Source organism: Paralichthys olivaceus, chromosome 24 (assembly GCF_024713975.1).
Source record: "Paralichthys olivaceus isolate ysfri-2021 chromosome 24, ASM2471397v2, whole genome shotgun sequence".
Taxonomy (NCBI): domain Eukaryota; kingdom Metazoa; phylum Chordata; class Actinopteri; order Pleuronectiformes; family Paralichthyidae; genus Paralichthys; species Paralichthys olivaceus.
Genome location: NC_091116.1, coordinates 13853303 through 13873301, shown reverse-complemented (window position 1 = coordinate 13873301; position 19999 = coordinate 13853303). Strand labels below are relative to the sequence as shown.

General features: G+C 48.8%; 1 protein-coding gene across 12 annotated transcripts in view; it reads right to left on the bottom strand.

Moving 5' to 3' along the window:
• Nucleotides 1–19999, bottom strand: part of spega (striated muscle enriched protein kinase a) — a 32375-nt gene that overhangs the window by 9262 nt on the left and 3114 nt on the right. For 3 of the 12 annotated variants that reach the window (XR_011240346.1, XM_069520782.1, XM_069520783.1), the window contains 24 exons: nucleotides 12979–13021; nucleotides 12150–12184; nucleotides 11161–11259; nucleotides 9526–9676; nucleotides 7740–8567; nucleotides 7157–7563; nucleotides 6765–6911; nucleotides 6147–6329; nucleotides 4280–4437; nucleotides 4102–4190; nucleotides 3785–3960; nucleotides 3521–3704; nucleotides 3367–3440; nucleotides 3127–3285; nucleotides 2857–3046; nucleotides 2531–2760; nucleotides 2323–2442; nucleotides 2141–2245; nucleotides 1749–1955; nucleotides 1557–1680; nucleotides 1263–1435; nucleotides 942–1054; nucleotides 677–845; nucleotides 230–329 (listed from right to left, as the gene is read on the bottom strand). Coding sequence is in view for 11 of the 12 variants with exons in the window: in XM_069520782.1 (XP_069376883.1) it covers nucleotides 230–329; nucleotides 677–845; nucleotides 942–1054; nucleotides 1263–1435; nucleotides 1557–1680; nucleotides 1749–1955; nucleotides 2141–2245; nucleotides 2323–2442; nucleotides 2531–2760; nucleotides 2857–3046; nucleotides 3127–3285; nucleotides 3367–3440; nucleotides 3521–3704; nucleotides 3785–3960; nucleotides 4102–4190; nucleotides 4280–4437; nucleotides 6147–6329; nucleotides 6765–6911; nucleotides 7157–7563; nucleotides 7740–8567; nucleotides 9526–9676; nucleotides 11161–11259; nucleotides 12150–12184; nucleotides 12979–13021 (4264 nt within the window). In the remaining variant the exon portion in view is untranslated. Of the gene's footprint in view, nucleotides 1–229; nucleotides 330–676; nucleotides 846–941; nucleotides 1055–1262; nucleotides 1436–1556; nucleotides 1681–1748; nucleotides 1956–2140; nucleotides 2246–2322; nucleotides 2443–2530; nucleotides 2761–2856; nucleotides 3047–3126; nucleotides 3286–3366; nucleotides 3441–3520; nucleotides 3705–3784; nucleotides 3961–4101; nucleotides 4191–4279; nucleotides 4438–6146; nucleotides 6330–6764; nucleotides 6912–7156; nucleotides 7564–7739; nucleotides 8568–9525; nucleotides 9677–11160; nucleotides 11260–12149; nucleotides 12460–12978; nucleotides 13022–14996; nucleotides 15350–18409; nucleotides 18703–19999 lie in introns of those variants that run through there. The other 9 variants (XM_069520788.1, XM_069520789.1, XM_069520790.1 and 6 more) reach the window with 9 other exon arrangements.

Below are 19999 nucleotides of genomic sequence, written 5' to 3'. Positions count from 1 at the left end.
CAACTCAGAGCGACTTCCTGTCTCCTCCGAGTCCGACCAAAACAAATCATCTGTCGTCTGAATGTGTTCACTCTGCTCAGGCTGGTGACTCATCTGTCACTGCTGTTGTTGAGCTGGTGTGACTCCCCCTCCTCCCCTCCCACAAGCCTCGGCTCCCAAACACGACGTCCTCGCTGTGTGTGGACGCAGGACAACACAAACACAGGCACACACACACACACACACTCACCTCCCTATCTCTTTGTGGATATCATAGTAATCAGTCAAACGCCTCATCTTCCTCAGAATGGTTCCCTCGTCCTCCATTGGTTCGGCCGCTTCTTTTCGCTCTGCAGGGACATCAGCATTTTTATTGTGTGTGTGTGTGTGTGTGTGTGTGTGTGTGTGTTTGGCCGTGCACGTGTGCCAGCATAGTGACAGATGGCTGCATCTTGTAGCCTAACAACACCTCGTGGTCCCGCCCATATGGTGCAGATTCAGAGGAGCAATTGTCAGCAGGTACTAGTTTCTACGACTGTGATCTGCGTCAGCAGTTTGATACGATGGAAACCAAAAGGAGAGAATCGTCTTTTATTTGTGGTGATGTGAACTTTTCTCTAATTTTGAAGTTTCAAAGAGCTCTTTTACTTTCCGTTGACCGTTACTGTGTGTTTGAGTGTTGGTGTTGATGTCAGACCTGTGTGAACTGTGAGTTCAGCCTTGCAGGAGTTGGAGGCGGCCAGGTTCTTGGCGGTGCACGTGTACACGCCGGAGTGATCGGGGCGGGCGTTCAGAACAACGAGGGAATATTCCGGGTCGTCGTACACGAATGTGAAGTGGCTGCTCTCAGAGAGAAGCACGTCGTCCTGCCACAGAACAATGGATTTAGATTTCACACTGTCACACTGTAAAATGAATTTAAAACAATCATTGTTTTTGAAATGAAAGATATAACCTTCTACCTTATACCACAGAATATCTGGGTCTGGCTTCCCTTCAACCACGACAGCCAAGCGGGACGTCTCCCCAACGTGCACGTCCACGTCCTCCATGATGGTTTCAAACTTAGGAGACACTACAGAAGAAATACAGGAAACTGAACGTTCAGCAGAGTTCATGTTTTTAGATTGAAGTAAGACTCAATTCATAGTTGATGTAACCGCAACACATCTTGAATATTTGAAGTTCAGCTAACGTAGGAGCTCCGTGAGGATGATGATGTCACAGCAAAACTCTGCAGCTCAACAATTCATCATACGTTTGTCTGCCTGAGCTCAACTGACCCGCCATAGCCAGCTGAAGCGTGCAGAGGTCACTGCCAAACTGGTTGCTGGCCGTGACCACCAGCTGGCCGACGTCTGTGCTCCTGACCCTCTGGAGCTTCAGGGCGTGCTGATCGTCGTCCGGCATGCTCATCTCGTACACCCCCGGCCTGTTGACCAGCACCACCCCCCTCCTGAGGAACACAGCGGCAGAATCCATCACAGTTACAGATCATCAATCAAGACCTGAAGCTTTTTCACCAAAAGCTCCGACTCATTTCCTCAACCTGTCGTTTGAGGAACAGAAGAACTCACTTCTTCCAGGTGACGACTGCGTGCACATGGTTGAGCGTGATGGTGACGCTCGCTGGTTGGTGCTCGACGACATACACGACGTCCGGTTTGTCCAGGATGACGGGCGCCTTCCTCAGATAAGGTCCTGCACAGATTAGAAAAGTTAAAAGTGTGCATTCATATTATCTTCTTGGTGGACAACACGTGCAGTACCTCTGTCCAGCAGCTGGACCAGGTCAGTGGACGGGGACGGTTTGCTCAGCGTCTTGCCGGTGGACGTCAGAACTCTGAAAGCGTAGCGCACCCCCTTTGACAGGGAGGTGACGGTGTAGTTGGTCTCCCGCAGGTTAGAGGCCACGACAGACCACTGGATAGAGCCCAGAGGCTGCTGCTGGACCACGTACAGCAGAGAGCTGGTATCTGCAGACACATGCACTGTTTAGTGACTCACCCTGGACGATGACACCGTGAGACGATGAAGATGAAGATGAAGACAGAGGCGGATTTTAGTCGTATATTAAATATTGCATTTCGTGGAATTCCAAAAGCCTCGTCATGAAACCAGAGGAAATAATCATGCGTTGACGTTCGTGAAACTTTCTTACCGAATGAAGAGTCGAGCCTCTTCGGTCTCTTCCAGCTCAAGCTAATATTCTTCCCTGTGACGGCCTCCACCACTGGAGGACCGTCGGGAGGATCGGGGACGACGTCTGTTTGAAAATGAATCGATCAATATGTTCTATCGTATTTCATGTGAGTCACAGCAGAGTCAAACCTGAGGTGTTACCTGAGATGTAGAGATGTGCGTAGCACGCGGCTTTGCCCACTCGGTTGGAGATGACGGCCTTGTAGACGCCGCCATGAGCGTGACAAGCGCTCCGAATGACCAGATTGTGGACATCCCTGTCTGAAGAACAGACGCCCACATTTCTTATTTCCGATCTCCACCCCCCCCCCTCAGAATAACAGCTGATCTTTGCTCGTTATTTACTCACACTGGGTCATTTTGCGTTCCTCGCTGCCCTCGATGCGTTTGCTGTTGTGGTACCAGGCGATGGTGGGGTAGGGCAGGCCGGCCACCGTGCACCTCAGCACCACCTCCTTTCCTTCCACCACCTCCATGTCAGCCAGAGGTTTGACAAAGTCCGGCATCGTCCTCTTCTCCACCTCGGTCTCCACCCCTTCAGGCTCCTCGGGGATGGACGGCATCTTCTCCAACTTGGCCCTGGAGGGAAGACGGAGAGACGGATGTGAAACAAACTGACGACGATCACGTGACTTCTGTCCCGGGAAACGTTGAAATGACGTTAACGTCTCTTACATGTGAGAGGAGATGGCAGCTCGCGGCTCCTGCATGTAGAGCTCAGCAGTGCACTCAGCCTTCCCGTGGATGTTTTGAGCGTTCGCTGTGTAGAAGCCCTCGGTGTCGCCGCTGACGTGGGTGATGACGAGCGAGTGGCGACCGCTCTCCTGCAGGATGTGAACGTTATCGCTCTCCTCCACTCGCGTCTCTGAAACAGTTGATTCAATTGTTAGTTACACGTATGTAGAAAACTGGACTCTGCAACTATCAGACAGACGAGGTTCTTACCGAAGTGCGTCCATGTGACTCGTGGAGCAGGCGATCCGCTCACCTTACAGTCGAACCGGGCCGTACGTCCTTCGATGACCTCCAGGACGTCCAGTTTACGGGTGAACAGAGGCTCGTTGGACGGAGTCACCTTCAGGTTCGCGCTCGAGGTCAACTCCTCTGTGAACATTCCATGTGTCAAAGTTACATTTTCCATCTTCTTAGAAACCACAGGGACAACAAGCAGCGTTCGTACTTCACCTCTGGCGGTGCTCAGCTTGCAGGTGTATGTCCCACTGTCGTCCTCGTGCACTGAATTCAGCAGCAGACGACACCTGACAGAGAAACAACCGTTAAAAATGTCCAACGATGATAAAAAAGTGTCTCGCTGACAGTGAAGGAGTTCCCGACGCACCTCTTTCCATCAAAGTGCATCTTGCAGTTGAGCAGCGCCGGCTGGATCAGCTTCCCGTTGGACAGCCAGTCCACATCCACATCCAGAGGCCCTGTCACGTGACACTCGAACATGGCCGACTCTCCCGCCCTCGCCGCCACGTCTTTCAACCCCCGGGTGATTCCCAGTGATGTCTGTGCCGCAGCTGCGGAACAAAAAACAAATAAAGAAACTGACAACAACACATTTGCTGCGTCGTGATCAAACCACATCTTCGTTACGCACCTGCCACCTCCACTCTGCACTCCACCTGCTTGCTTCCGTATTCGTTGATGATCTTGCAGACGTACAGCCCCGCATCCGACCTCTGAGCGGAGCTGATTCTCATTTCCCTGGTGCCGTCTTCTGTCTCTCGAACGGCAAAGCGTCCCCCCGTCTTTACCGCAACTTTGTCCTTCAGCCTGGGTTAATAGAAAGCTGCTGTCACAGTCGTTTAATAGAAGGCTGTGTGTGTGTGTGTGTGTGTGTGTGTGAGACAGAGGTGCTTCAGTTGTCTCCTGAGACATCATGTTGAAATAAATCTTTGAGAGAAGGAGTCATACCAGTAAACCATGGGTCGAGGCTGCCCTCTGACCTTCGCTGAGATGATGACGTCTTGCCCCTCAGTTACCCCCTGGTCACATGGTGCCACCTTAAAAACAAACCAACTTACTGGGATGACCTAGAAAGTGTCCGTTCCCTTTGTGCCGGGCGTAGATTTCACCTCTGAGAAACTCTTACCTGAAACGAAGGACGCTCCTTGAAGCAGACACTTAGTGCATTCGAGTCCCTGACCTCCATGGCCTCCTCCTGGGGGCTCAGATACTCTTCGTCTGACTGGATCGGACTCCTGACTTCCAGGGAAACGGCCGGTCGTTCGCCCTGCGTGTGGGACATCTCTGGAGGAGACAGGCGAGTGATGCTGGACGTTAAGTTTGATGGAACTTTAAAGTGCACTGCTGCTACATCTAATTGACTTTTCCTTGGGTTCATGGAAAGGTGAGATCCACACTTTTTAATTTGAGTGATTACGTGCAAATCTCTTGGACACATGGTGAACGCTGGCTAAACGTTTGGACAGTCTGTCAGAGCTCTGGTGTTTACAGTCTGTTCTGGAGACGAGCGCTTGGCAGCACAGAGCGGTGAGTGAGAGGAAGAGTGGGCAGAGTCCACTCATCTTTACCTCACACTCAACACAGAGCACGGGGGGGCTCAGTCTGAAGTGACCGCCACTGCACAGATAATGAATTAATCCCTTAATCCCTGACCCAATCACTCTCTTATTCCACATGGAGCTCCTGAGCACGTCCGGACTCTAACTAAAGAATGAATTCACATCTGGCTGGAGAAGCGTAAGACGCCGCCGTCTCCCCGCCGCCTGTGTCACACTCACACATCTGGCATGAGCAGATACAACGAGATGAATAAATACAAACTGCTTTGGAAACTAAATCAACAACTTGAGATTCGTTGGTATTGTCATAACGCTGTGTGTTAAAAGAATAAATTGAAATAACCTACCTATCGTCACATCTCTGAGCAGCGCCTGTGCACCAGGGATAACTCCACAGACTATTTACGTCAAGCTGCCAACTCTTACACAACTAAACCTTCCCTTTCAGCCTCATCCTCTATTCTCTCCTCTGCTTCCTGTCACTGTCGTGCGCGTGCTCTCCAACAACGCCGACAACATCCTGACGTTAAAATATCTTATCGATCTTTCAGGTGATTGTGGTTTTTATACTTCACAGAGGAAGATGAAATAAAGCTGGGACTTCAGATTATTGTTTTCATTTGGCTCCCCCTGTCAAACTCACTCCCATAATCTCCCTCCACATTTTGACGACTCCAGCTCCAAACCCGGCAGCGTGAAATCTACTGAGAGATAAAAAAGAAAACTCCACGGCTGCAGCAGTAATCTCAAACAGCGACACAAAGCAGACTGCAATTACCCGAAAGAACAAGAGGGCGGCTAAAAATACTCCTTAGACTCTACAGGCCTAATATGGCAACGCAGGCCCGGCACTGCAACGCACTGCAACGCACTGCAACGCACTGCCTGCACGACGGTGCGAGAGCGAACGCTCACATTTGTTGACAAAAGTCGGGACAAGCAGGTTTCATTTACATGAGCGGATTCAAAACCACGGGAGCGGTGCTAGCTTGTCTCACACACACACACACACACACACACACACACACACACACACACACACACTGTATAATATAAACAACACATAACAGAAGCCTTTTTCCAAATTGGACCAGTTATTTTGTTTACTTCTCATTCCGAATGCCACGGCTGCCTCTGAGGCTCCAGGGACCTTCTGTGTGACGGGGCAGGCCTGTGACTTGAATCGGCACCGAGATGAGGGGGTGCTTTGAAGAATTAATGGGTTGCCATGGCAACTATCGCTGCAAAGAGCCCCCGGTTGGGATGCTGAGCTCCAGCGGGGCCTCTGCAGCCATTAAGCCAGCATGTCGGAGCGGAGGAGGGGCTGGCAGCGGATTAAAGCGGGCTGAGTCAATATGTTCATGTGTTTCAAGAAGAGCAACCTCTCTCGTCTAACTTCATCTATCAGCTTCTCCCTCGCTGGTGCGGTCTCACCTGACTGGATGGAGAGCGGGGCGCTGCAGGACGCTCTGCCCGCCGCGCTGACAGCTGTGACGCAGTACGACCCGGCGTGGCTCGGCCTCATCTGCTTTATCAGCAGACTGTGCTCCTCACCCGCAGCCTTCACCACATGGGAGGCATCGCTCCGTATCTCCACATTATCCTTCCTCCATGTCACTGAGGAAAACAAACACACATATTCACACCGGAGCAGAAAGAGCCAATAAAACCCTCCCACTGAAAGAACAGATATAGAGTCCAGCTTTCAGAGATGTGTCAGGACGACGCCTCTTTGTTTGAGGTTTTCACATATCTCCACAGAAAAACACCAAGGATTTAAAATTGTGAGGCTGAATTTTATATCCCCAAACAAAAAAACCTCTCTCTCTCTCTCGTCCTGGTGCTCAGAGAAAATGCAGAGGAGCCACAGATTCTGGTTTTAATCCTGTTCTCTGCTCCTCACACGAAACGGTTTTTATTTTAAATCTATTCAAACAACATCGTGCGACAACAATCTTCCGTTAGGGGAGGTCCATCTGCAGAGGGTTCCATTTTAAATTTGACCTATATTTTAATTAACCCTGATTTTAAAACATGCAAAAAGAAACAAACCTGCAGGTGGAGGGTTTCCAGTGACGACACATCTCAGCGTGACCTCGGAGCCGCGGGACACTGTGGTGGCTTTGAGGGGCCTCTCAAACCTCGGGGCCTCAGCTGGCTCCTCATCAGCGGACAGGTAGGAGTCATCGGATGAGGCCCCTGGAAACAACAGGTGAGGTTTAAGAGGGACTGTGTCACTGGGTTTTGTAAATGGGTCGAGCCCCAAAGTGATTTCTTTCTTTACTTCTATCAGTGAGTCTGGATCCTGCAGCAACAACATGGCCGACAAAGACGACAGGAGTTGTACAAGGAACAGGCACCATCGTATAAACTATCAAAAGCTCTACAACCATTCAAACGCTCATTTAAAACGCCATCATGAAACTACTGGTTCTTCGTCATACCTTCCTCCGGAGGCCGGGGTTGAGCAGAGCGTCCTCTCTTGCGAACCCTCCGCTCTTTCCTCCTCATCCTGTCGGCAGCGCGCTCGACCTCCGTGGGTTCGTCCTCCACCACGATGGTGGGGATGTTCATTTTCAACGCAGGCGGCGTCCGCCCCACCTCCGCCTTCCTCCTTTTTGTGAGGGGGCTGACGGACGGAGTGGGTGACGGGGTGAGTCGCGGGGGCTTCGGTGGATACTGGGAGCCCGGTTCCCTCACAGCGACGAGGGGCCCCGTCTTCCCGGTAGGGCTGGGAGATCTGCGGCCCGCTTTGCTGCTCATCGCTGAATGCGTCCCCGGGCCTCTGGAGGAGGACGGCTGGGTGACAAGTGAGTCTTTGTCAGCTGCTGGAGAGCTCTGTAGTTTTTCTCTGTGTGCAAACACAAGACACCTGTTATGTAATCCTGACAACAAGCTACAGAATGAACCAGATATTTACTCAAGTGTTTGTTCTGCTTTTAATCTTTTCAGGGAAACATTTATCCCACACAGAAAATACACAAGAAGCACATTTGTTACGTTTTTGTGAAACAAAGATCTGCGAACCTGGTGAGGCTTGTTCTTGTGGCTGTTGGCAATGGTTGCCCTGGTAACTGGTGAACTGGTGCCGTCTCCATGGAAACAGAGATTTTCCCTGCGTTTCCTCGTGATGAGCCGTCGGCCGGTGTGCCCCGAGAATCTGGCTGTGTCATCCTCTCCTTTTCAGGGTCGTGACTAAGAGTGCTCAGACCGTTGCCTTGGGCCCGGGGACGAGTCTCTCCAACTTTTCCCTGCTCCGCGGCTCGCTCCCTGGCCTCCAACTTTTTAACCACTTGCGGAGGAATGGGCTCCAGTTTCCCCACGGGCAGCCTCTCTTTCTGCGACAGCTGCTCCGTGGAATACGCCTTCTTCAAGCTCGGCTTTCCCACAAGCTTCTTGATCCTCTGGAGCTCCTCGGCGAACTTGCTCTGGTAGCTCTGGACCCTCTGGGAGTAGCTCGTCTTGTCCTCTAGAGAAGAGGCCCGTTGCTTGAAAGCTTCTCGCCTCTGGAGGACTCGGCCCTCGTCCTTGCTGGGGCCTCCCGTCTTCTTTCCACCGTCGTCTGAGTCGAAGGAAGCCGATCGTCCGTTCCCTGAAGCCGATCCAGCTCCTCCTGGCACGTCCACGCTGGCCCGTCGCTCCTCAAACGCTCGGACCTTGTCAAAGATCTTGGGTCCTGCACGAGCCAGTTTGGGTGTCATGACAACACTGTTGACACTCTGATCTGAGGGCTTGGCTTGACGCAGGTCTTGGTTTGGGGTACTGCTGCTGTGTTTGTGTGTGGAGGGAGGTGGCGGGGGAGAAGACAGGGGGACACAGGAGGAAAGCCCCTGCGATTCATCAGCAGTTTGAGTCCTAGAGGGTTGAGGATTAAAGGGAAATGTAGGCAGGAAGTTAGAGCTGGTGCCGTTCCTGTGGGGGTTGGAGGTGCAATACAGGAGCAGATGAGCGTCCATTTTGTGTCAGTTGTGTTCTTGCCTTGTGTATTGTCTGTGCTCATGTGTGCCTCCGTTTTAGAGACAGGGTCAAATACAATAGCCGAGAAAAGAATGAAAGATAAAATAAGATTTCTTCAGATCTTAATCCAACTGCGGTGAAGTGGAACAAACTCTACGATAATAATAACTGTACAACATGAAGCGCCCCCTGCTTTAAGTCCAAATACAAAAACATCATGCCTGCAAATCACATGATTGTTAGGGTGAGTGACAACATTCATGCTAATATTAGCTTGGATCAAAACCAGCAACCCATGCAAGCCACAGCAAACCCATAAAGATTGTGTGTTACTGCAAACGTGAGCGGCTGCTGCAGAAAATCATGCAGAGGGTAAAAAAAAAAAAATAGACTCGTCCCAGTTTCCAGAAGTGCTGAGTAATACACATCTGCAGGAATCGTTGTTAGGCTGAGATCAAACCACACTGAGTCAAAGGAAAGTGTGACATGGAAATAAAGATGGGAAGTAACAACAAGAAATGTTCAAATAGATAAAACATTTATAAATTCTGTCATGTCTCATACAATTTTTGCAAGTTGGGGACATAATGTCTGGTTTTCTTGAAATTTGGGGGCAGTCTTTTTGTTTTATGGACTCCTAAAAGAAAAAACAGCCTTGTGCTATAACGGCATGGAGAATGTTCTCCCTCTGTAGAGGCTGAACATGCTCCCATAGTAGTCGCTGCCTACAGAAACACTTTCCTCTGACCCCTGAACAGGCCGGGCCAGGTTAGCGTGAGACGCCCGGATCAGCGGCTCCACACCCAGGTGACGGACAGGGGGGGCCCCCTCGGTGGGACCCCCGCCGAGAGCTTGCCTGGCTGGGTTTGTGGGGTCCAGGTGGGGCCCCGGAGGGCGGGAGCCCAGTGTGCGGAGCTCTCGCTCCACCACGGGGTCGTAAGTGCCGGGGAGGGTGGCCCTGCGATCCGGAGCATCTGGGTTATAGTCCGTCAGCCTTCCTCCCTCACCTGGAGAGAGACACAGAGAGAGAAGCAGTTCGATAATCAGACAGGAAACGTCCTGGGAACAAGTAAGAAACAAGGTCTCTGGAGACATTTGTTTCACAATCATCGGCTCTTTTAATGATGATGATCAGTGTGAATATCACACTATTTAAATACATCTAGGCTTCTATTCTTTCAAATAATGATTATTAATAATAAACATTTAGTTCTACAGACTGTATTAATCCTTTAAAGACTCAGGGAAGAAGCAGGAACATCACTAAGCATGAACAGGGCGAGATGGATAAAGAGTGTATTGATTGTTTTAAAGCAGGAAATGAAAGCGACAGCGTAAAGCTGACAGGGAGCGTGCACCACTTAAAGAGGCCCCTCCCCCACCATCGCAAATCAGGCAATGATTGACATTTTAGAGATGAGCAACAGAGACAGGAATGCTTTGGCAGCGAAAAGACGGAGCAGTCAGCATCTTCCTTTAACGACGGAAACCTTGAGACGGCGATGGAGTCGGTGATATAAAACGACAGACTCAGCGATACTGACTCAGCAACATGATCATAAAACAAACTATATCTGTTTCTCATAAAGACGAGAGTGAGATGAGAAATTCTTTGCAGAGGAGCTGCGGTGACGGCTCGAGCTTCAGAACTCCGTCGGGCCGAGGAGCAGCAGGTCAAGAAGAATTCAGCCCGCCGACACGAAAACACCGCGTACGAGCGAGGGAAGAGTGCAACGTTTGTTTGTGGCAGAGGAGAAGGGTGTCAAGATTTCTATATTCAGACTCCCTGTTGCCTGGAGAGGAAACGGGCGGTGAGGGCGAGCAGCCTCGCTGACGCTGGCACTCCAACACCACTTTAGAAAATTAGTAAAATTACATGTGGTTAGAAAACTCGTTTGATCATTTTATATATCATAAATATTATTATATCAAATCAACATTAGAAACAATAAATACTGTACAGTTATTTAATTATTTAATGACTGGGTTTATGAAATGTTAGAATATTAATCAACTGATTAAACTTACGTACATCGTCGTTAAATTAAATTGGTAAAGAATATCTTAAAATAACTGGTGTCATAAGCTGGTGTCAGTAACAGCTTCAGTGTCCAGACCTGAGACAGGTTCCCTGCTGGAAACTAGGGCAGTGTGTCACAGCGTTACATCACACCATGTGGGATTAATGTGTTCTGCCATATCGGGTCTCATCCGACCCGTCCACGTCTCGGGTTGATAACAAGCCTCCGTTAAATCGATCAATCCACACTGGATCATTTTCGTGTGCGTGTGTTTCTGGCAGCAAAATGTTTTCAACGGTCGCCTCATAAATAGTTTATGAGCAACCAGACATGTGCTATTTACTTTGTCACCTGCTGCTATAAAAATACATAAACGCCAAAATGGAAAAAAGCTGAAATGACAGTTGTGAGGAGCAATAACCTCGGAAGTGCTGAAGCTGTGAGAATCAGGGAGATATCGGGTGAAGTACCTGAAGGGCCTCTCCGTCCAGCCTTGTCTTGGTGCCTCCCGGGCCCTTCTTTGGTTTCCATCTGAGGTTCTGTGGTCTCGTCCTCTGTGGCCTCAGAGTCTGAAATAAATACCAGGCAGAAATTTGGATGAGTGAAGACGGGAGGTGGAAATTTAGCAAAGAAATTGAGGCGGTGGAGGAGGAGGATGGAAACAACAACAATAACAACAACAGAGGCTCGCTGAAAATGACATTTCACATTTGCTTAGCGGCACACAGCCTGATGGGTCCTTGAAAGGAGCTGTGGAGACGCCCCGGAGGGAAATAAATGGGTTGAGGCTTGAGCGTGACATGAAGCCAGCTGGGGCTGATGGAAAAACATGGCTGATATATGGAGGGGAGGGTTTTTTTTTCTCCCTTGGTCTAATCAATAAAATGACTCAGATCATTATTATTATCAAAGTCAATTCAAGATACAAGCTCAGTGAATATTTATCAGATTCCATGAATGAGAGCCCGACCGGTCGGATCTGTGATACTGATCTATCGTCTGATGCATCATTAAAAAGATCAAATTAAATTTCAAATGACAAAGAAATAAAATGTAGGCTTGATATTTAACAGTTAAACTTCATTATTAATAACAGAATTAAAAAGAAAACAAATACAAGCAAAAATAAAGAACTTGAATTAACATGAATTATGAACATAGATGCATCTTTGCTGCGTTTTTTATCCTGTAAAAATATGACCCGTATCAGCAAACACCTTGACCACTACACGTCTGGGAACGGTTCAGATCCTCCACAGAAACAGAAAATTAAACTTTTAAAAGAGGGATGACGCTGAGTGAGACAGAGGGGAAGATGTTCTGACTTTGAGAACGACAAAACAAGAGGACATGACATCACCAGAGCGAACAGATAAAGTCGGGGAGCCACGGATGAGAGAAGAGAGAGAGAGGAAGGGGAGGAAAGAGGCGGAGGATGAATGAAGACAGGCAGGTTTACCATAGCTTTGCTTTCGGCAGGAGCGGAAAACTTCGCTTCCGTAGTGGCAGCAAGAGAGGGCAGACGGGAGAGCACCGTTACTATGGAAACCACCATCTCTCTCACCCACACGACCGATCCTCTTCGTACCCATTAGAGTCTAAATATCAGCAGCGGCCGAGCCGCCGGGCGGCCTGCGCGGACGTGTTTTACGGGGTTAGAGGGCTCGTGAAGGAGGAGGACGACAACCGCAAAAAAACAGGCTGCATGTCGCCATCGCGCCTCACGACCATGAAGTCAGAGCGTGATTAGATAAATCCAGAGGGTCTGCCTGATGATGAGAAAGCCAGTGTAACATGAGCAATCAGCATTAAGTCATCACATCTCTTGAAGTGGGGGGGGGTGTGTGTCTGTGTGTGTCTGTGTGTGTGTGTGTGTGAAGGTGAAGTGATAACAAGAGATATATTCAGTCTGAGTTATAACGTGAATATGATTTGGAGTCAAGTGCAGCTCAGTGGCTCAGATATTGACTCGTAGTCTAAACCACTGTGGCCAGACATCATTGGGCACGTCACGCAGCAGCAGCACTGATTAGAAAAACATTGCATTGTGGGGGAGGATGTACGGTAATAAAACCCACTCTTGTTATAAGCAGTCAAGCAGTAAAAACGTAAATACACTGAAAGCAACTTTCATATTTCAAGTCTTATTAGAGGGACAAATCAAAGTGAAGCACATGCAGTCGAAGCACAAAGGACGGAGAGAAAGGAGAAAAGTGGCTTCGCTGGGTTTTTTTTCACAGATAATAGAAAACAAGAGGATTTGAGTGAAGCTCATACTGACAACACACCATGGGTGAATCTGCCAAATGTCCGTGTGGAATGCCCAGTTCTCTGAAACGAGACACAAAGTGCGATGTATTATTCAGCAGCAAACACAGCCAACGGTTCTGTTCTACACAAAACAGCCGAGCGTAAACTATATTATTCTCCCCGGGTGACTGGGACCACAATCCTTCACTTTCAGTACGCCGGAGGAGAATGTCGTGACGACTAAATGTTCTACACAATAAACAGATTTAACCAGGGAGGTCCAGGTTCTTCTCAGTGAAAGGATCGGAAAAGCTGGAGAGTTTGAAGTTAGGATTTAAAATGAAGTTATGATTATTATTATTATTATTATCCTCACTCTCTCTCTCATAAATAATTTGCTGATCAGCCATTAGAACGTCACCACGTACAAGTCCAAGTCTTCAAATGTCCAGATTGACCATCGATCTCTGTCCGTTAAAAGGTCTCGGCCCGTTTTTGTATCATCAAATAACTAATTAAAACCAAACTAACATTTAAAAAACCATCTTTTAGAAATATCGACTTAACGTGAATTTAGATTTTTATGACCTATACTGCAGCCAGCCACCAGGGGGCTTCACTTTTGGGAGCTGTCATGTCGTTCATCTTTATTTCATTTTTCCAGATACACGACAATAACAAAAGAGAGTCATTTCAGTGATCGCTGGTCAGGAGTTAAATATAAATATAAAATTACGTTGGTTTTCTTGTTTGATGACAAATAAATAAAGGATGTTTCTCACTTCCTGTTGTCTTTGGTATTTCTACTCTAAGAACTCGACACTCGCGAGGCAGAGAGAAGAGTTAACCTTTCGATTTTAGTCTCGAACGTCACTCTGGATATTCCTGCGACCAATCAGCACCTGATCATCAACACTGAGGTTTGACTCTTTGTTCGAGGAATCGACTCCCAGCTCATCGTTAGTTTGACCGGAGGCCACATGTTAAATACGGAGCTGCGCGGTCTCGTCTGGAACAGAACGTCTCCGGGTCGTGTTTTCGGTCCCTGCTGAGGAAGCAGCTGGTGAAACTGCCTCTCGGACAGTCTGTCAATCAGCACCAAGGAGAGCTCCCCACAGTGACTCACTGTTTTGCAGCGAAAAGTGAAACGACTCGTTTCACACTCGTCTGCCCTCCGCTCGCTCCTCGCACCCCCCACTGGTTGTCGTCTTCGTGTCAGGCGATTCGATTAACTGTCGCCTGATGGCGACTGTAGTTCGACAGGCTCCGGCAGAAAGCGTCCGGCATTGTCGTGATCTTTTTTCGGCCTCGGGGCAATAATATCGGCAAAGCCCAGCCACGCGCGCCTTCGCCTTGAAGAGGCTCAATTTTGAATTTGGCAAATACTTAAAAAAACAAATGTGTAATCAGAGGGTACGAGCAGCGTGATTCCAGAAAATCTGTGCAGCTGGAAGCGGAAGAAAACATCTCAGGGGTTCGATCGTGCTGCAGAGCTCAGAGCAGGAAGAAGCAGACATCCAGACATGAGCCCGTGACTGGCTGCCCTGATTCTCATGTGTCCATGTGTAGCCTACTGACACACTTTCCACAAGCTCCGACTTTGTGAAACCTGCTCTATGAATTACTTATCAAGCTACAAAACTGTCACCACTGCCGGCGCCTGATGCACATTTCACAACACAGAATGTGCCCCAGCGTACGGAGGCAGGGCAGCGGACGTTTGGGCTGTTTGATGATGCAAAAGCAGATTATTATCGGGGTTTTCCAGGTTCAGTGAGACTTTCAGTCGATTATTTCCATTCTCTTCAAACCAGAGTTTACTTTCTTAGGTAAATTGTCCTGATTTGTCCTCGACAAACAAACCGATCTGTACTTTTTGCATTTTCTGCATGTTTTAAATAAATTCCCTAAAATTAGGATTTTATTCTGTTGCATCACATGATCAGATAGAGGGTGTGGCATGACATCCCAAATGTAATGATCTACTCATCCCTAAGACAATCTGCATGGATACAGAAAATGATCCTCATCGAATCAATGAACTGAGTTTCCTCACCTGAAATCTTTTCTTGGACCAGATTTTCTTCATCTTCAAGAAGCGCTTCCTGTCAAATGTGAGATGAGATTACCTGTGGCATGAAGCTCACTAACACATCCCGAAAACCCGAAACAAGCCCAGCAGGGTGTGGCGATCGTGGAAAAAAAAAAAAAAAGAAAAGACGGATGAAAATTCAGAAGCAGAGGATCGGGCTGCTGTTTGTGCGTGGGTGTGTTTATTCTCCGGTCTGGCGGCAAGACGGAGAGAGAGGATGCAAACAAACCAGAGCCAGGTGTCTTTGTGTCTGAGAGTGCATCCGCTGATGTGAACAGCGTCCCTCTCTGACGTAGACGCTGCCTTGAGAGGAGCAATTCTCTGGTTTGTCCCTCCCCCCCTCCCCTCGATCCGAACAAGAGGAGGTGGGGGTCGGAAGTCTGAGCAGAAGGGGTGTGTTGATTCTGATTGCAGAGATGAGAGTGGAGAATAAAGAGGAGGAGGAGGAGGAGGAGGAAGCTTCAGCTGGCTTCAGCAGAGCAAATTGACTTTTCTTTTCTCCTCCTGAGCTGCAGGAGCGACAAAAGAGCAACACTGAGGAATGAGAGAGAGCGGAGGCGAGAGAGAGACACAAGCCTGGTGGGGAAGAGACTCAGGGGGGAGGAGGCAAAGCAGAAGGAGGGAGAGATGAAAGGATGGAGGGGATATAAAAGGGGGATGGGGGTGAAATATATCTGCTTTCTCAGAATTATTACTGGAGAAGCTCCTGAAAACAAAATTCTTCTTCCACCTCTCAGTTTATTCTCTCCGTGTTTTCTTCTTCATTGTCGACCTGAGGTCAGACACTGACGATGTTTAAAACACTGAACCGAAAACTGTGAAGTTTTGGACATTAGGACCAAACTATGAGCAAAACTTTCACACTTCAGCCAATCGACAGACAGATTCACTCCTCCGTCCCCGCTCCTCTTCTCCTCACTTCATCGAACCATCGAGGATAAAGTCGTCTCTACAGAGCGGCCTGTGTGAGTCACTCAAACATTCTCCTGGACGTCTGATCTGTTGAGCGAACGTGACGAGAATGTGTAACCGCTTCCCACCACCTCCTCCTCCTCCGATCCTCTGATTCACACTCTGACACGTGTTAATTGTTCTTTCAGACACATCTGTGCTCCCCCCACCTCCTCCATCAAACTGATCTAAAAATAATCACCGGCAGACCCAGATCTCATTCTCCAGCTAATAACCCAGAATCCTCGTCCACATATCGACACGGCTCCCCGGCGCTCGCCTCGCCGGACGACATGCTTTTTAGTTTTGCTAAGTGAGGCATGTTACAGTTTAATGCTGCGTGAACACAGAATCGATAAGTGAGATTTACTCCTGGATTTAGAATCTGGTCGTTAGCCGATGATCATCATCCTGCCGTCGTTTCCTTGAGGCCTCCACAAATAGATATTTCACTGAAGACACACAACCAGTTTTCAGTGGACTGCAATTGTTATTTTAACAAACCTCCCTCTCTTCACCCTCGCACTCCTCCTCCTCCTCCTCCTCCTCCTCCTCCTCCTCCATCCATCACCAGTGAGCAGAGAGTGCAGCAATCAATACCGGTGCTTTATGCGCGATACGGGATACACCCCCAAGTAACAGTACAAACGCCCGCGGATCAATAAACCCATCATAACACAAGATTCCATGACCGTCATCCGGCTCTGAGAGGCAGATACGGTGGCAGAGCTTCCATTTCATGCTGCTGGGAAGTCTCTCTCCTGAGGTTGTGTTGTTACGCTCACTAAAAGCCAGAGAGACTCGGCTTCAAGCAGGTATCTCACAGAACATCGGCCATTAAGGAAAGATCTATTCTGCAGATGTCACTCATCTATAACTCCAGGGTTCAGGAGGCCGCGCTGATTTAAACATCTCAGCTGACACCAAACCTGCCTTCTGCAAAATCTCAGGACTCACGGAAAAATTACAGACAACAAATGAGCCTCACAAGGACTCTGGACAGGTGCAGGTCGGACCACGCTGGTTTAATTATCTTAAAACAAGAAAACAGAAAACAGACCTCAAGGGAACAGATTGATTTTGTGACAGAGTCCTTCTGTGGAGCAGCTCTGATGGATGCCTTCCAGGCATCGCAACAGCTTTATCAGCAGAGAGTCTGGAATAATCTCCCCACATAGAGAAACAGATCTGCTGCTGTTACATCACACCGCGATCACGCTGCCTCTGATTCTCTCCGTTACTTCACCATTTAAACCAGGTTCTCTGTGTGAAGGCAGAATCTGCTCCGAGGAAGAAATAACACATTCTGTTATTCACCGCGATCCAAAGATACTCCTGTTAGCAGAGCAGCACATAATCTGTCATATTCATAGTTTGTAAAGCCCGTCTCCTCCATGTTAGCAGATAGGACATGACTTTGCTGAGTTCACAATCAGCAGCTTATCATCTGCACAACGGTAAATAACACGCTCTCCTCTAAATGCCACCAAAAACCCTTCAGAGGTAAATGTGAGAGGTGACACGTCGACTGAGCTCAGATGGAGAGGTGGTTTGTAAATCCATTATGGCAGCGGCCAATGTTGACAGTCACACTGCAACATGATCCTACCACCTAATCCTGACCAAATCCCCCGAGGGTTCCTGTGAATGACTGTGCACCAGTGGGATGGAACACAAACACATCCTGCGCCAGACCAAACACCGGGAGGGACGGCGTCGGCTTCACCCTCAACGTGTTGCCTCAGCTGCCTCGCGAGGGCGGAGAACCTAATTAATCAAAGCGTATCTTTAATCCACTCCAACGTAACATCCAGAGAATGTGGAATCATCAAGCAGCTACAGATTATCTCCGCGGCCGTGCGGAGGCAGTCCTGGCACGCAGGAGCGAGTCGACGAGAGACGGCAGGAGCGTCACATCGTGAGTGAGGGACACAAATCATCAAGGTTCAGCTGCAGCACATTCCACATTCACGATACATAAGTAGTTTGCATATTTGTGTTTGGAAGTAAATCATTTATCTCAATAGCTCGTTAGCTTCTCTCTTAATTGGCATAGTTAAGATTTGGTTTCAGAATTTCATCGTTGACTTTTTGATGCCACATGTGCTCGAGCTTAGCAGGAAGGACCAAGGGTGACGAGGCCCTTTCCTGTTCGGACAGTATGGAACATGTCCTCATGGATCTGGGTGTTTATGTAATTTGGTGCTGATCCAAATAAGAAACTGGATGTGGTGAATTTTAATGTGGTTCCTGCAGCGACGGAGCATCTGAATTCTTAGAGAAGATATTTGAAACAGAACCCAGTCACAGCTCCATCACATGTCCCCTTGTTTTCATACAGCCTCATCCGTCTCTTCCTTCATCCCTGACAAACCGCTTCACTCCATCACAGCACATCTTTTGCACTGACACCAGCTCCCACTCACCTCGCTGCCTCTTGCTTCTCGGCCCACTCACGCCTTCCCTGACACTCCTCAAAGCTTTCCGTGCATCCAGCAGCTCCTTCCGCAACATGGCTCCTGTCTCTCCTTCTGTATGTTTGACTTCTGCACAAAAGAACTTCTCAGAGTACGAATCTCTTTCACGTCTTGTCCGTGGACACGCTCCGGTAGAACCGACAGAACCTCCTCCAGACTTCACCTTTCTCCTCCCATGTCTTCTCTCCCCGTCTTCCCCCAGTTCTCCCTGACTATGGCTGCCAACTTCACCCGTCTATTTCCAGTCCTGCACAGTACAACCCCTCCAGTCGTACTGTACTTTCCCTCTGCACCCCCTTTCAGACCGCCTGCCCCCCCTCCTTTTAGCAGGAGATTAAACCCACTGCTGCACAAACTGAACGACCTTTCCTGTCCTCTGTGGGTCCTCTGTTGGACTAATGCGAGGTAGACATGTTGTGTGACACAATTTAAGATGCTGCACGCTCAGTAGAGGACAATGAGACAGTCACAGGGACACCAGCTGGAGAGAGGTGCGTCTAAATAACGCCTGAGTTCAAAACGTTCATCCGCTCCATCCATTGAATTCATATTTATTGTGTAGACTGTTTAAAGGTCAGTTCTCCGCGGTTCTCCGGTGTCAGAGAATGTACTGATGATGTTACTGAAAGCCACCTTACAGTTTGAGAGGGTGGAGTTTAAAGGACAAACTAAACGTTGGTTATTATTATTTTCGGGACTGAGAACCTGGATTAACTCAGACTACGACTTTTATTCACGACTCTGGAGGGCAGATACAACTCCAGCTGCTTCGGGGGAAAGATGCAACAGATTAAAATGTGTCATCGGTCAGAAAACCTCCCTCTTATAATTCACACCATCATAAGTCGTTGACCGTCTTGTGGTCGACTTCATCATCAGATGGTTCCAGAAGTTAATAAAGTTACAGTTGTTTGAAACTGAACACTTTCTTCTATTCTTCTGACCCAATGTTGGAAACCTGCAGATTTCTCCTCTGAGCTCTCTGAGGATCCTGAACGTTTTCAGACGTTGTCTTATCAACGTCTCGTCTGGGAGGCTCCTGCGTCACAGTAACGGCGATGACGTCATCTCACCGCTTAAAATACCACTGGTGTCGACGTGCTTCTCTCGAGCTTCCATCAAAGCGCCTCTGCAGCCTCGACTGTCGGACAGGGCAGTGAAAAGCTGCACGCCACCGGGTGATGTCGATAAAGTCGTCTGGACCTGTGACACAGCACGACGCTGGCCTCTGATTGGTCTGATATCTTAAAGTGACACACCTGACTGACTGAAAAGCAGACGGAACGGCCTTTAATATTAACCACACACACACACACACAGGCACAGACACACACTAACACCCCTCTGTCCTCCATCCACTACCACAATAGCACCCCCCCCCCCCCCCCATCTCGCTTCATCACGCTGACCATGATTGAGTGTGACAGCGCCGCGTCTTGACCGTGGCGATGCTATAATTATCTGTGATGTCTGCTGGTGCAATCGGAGAAGGGGGGCCGGCGGCATCCACACATCACTCGAGCATGAGCCCTCCGGTCG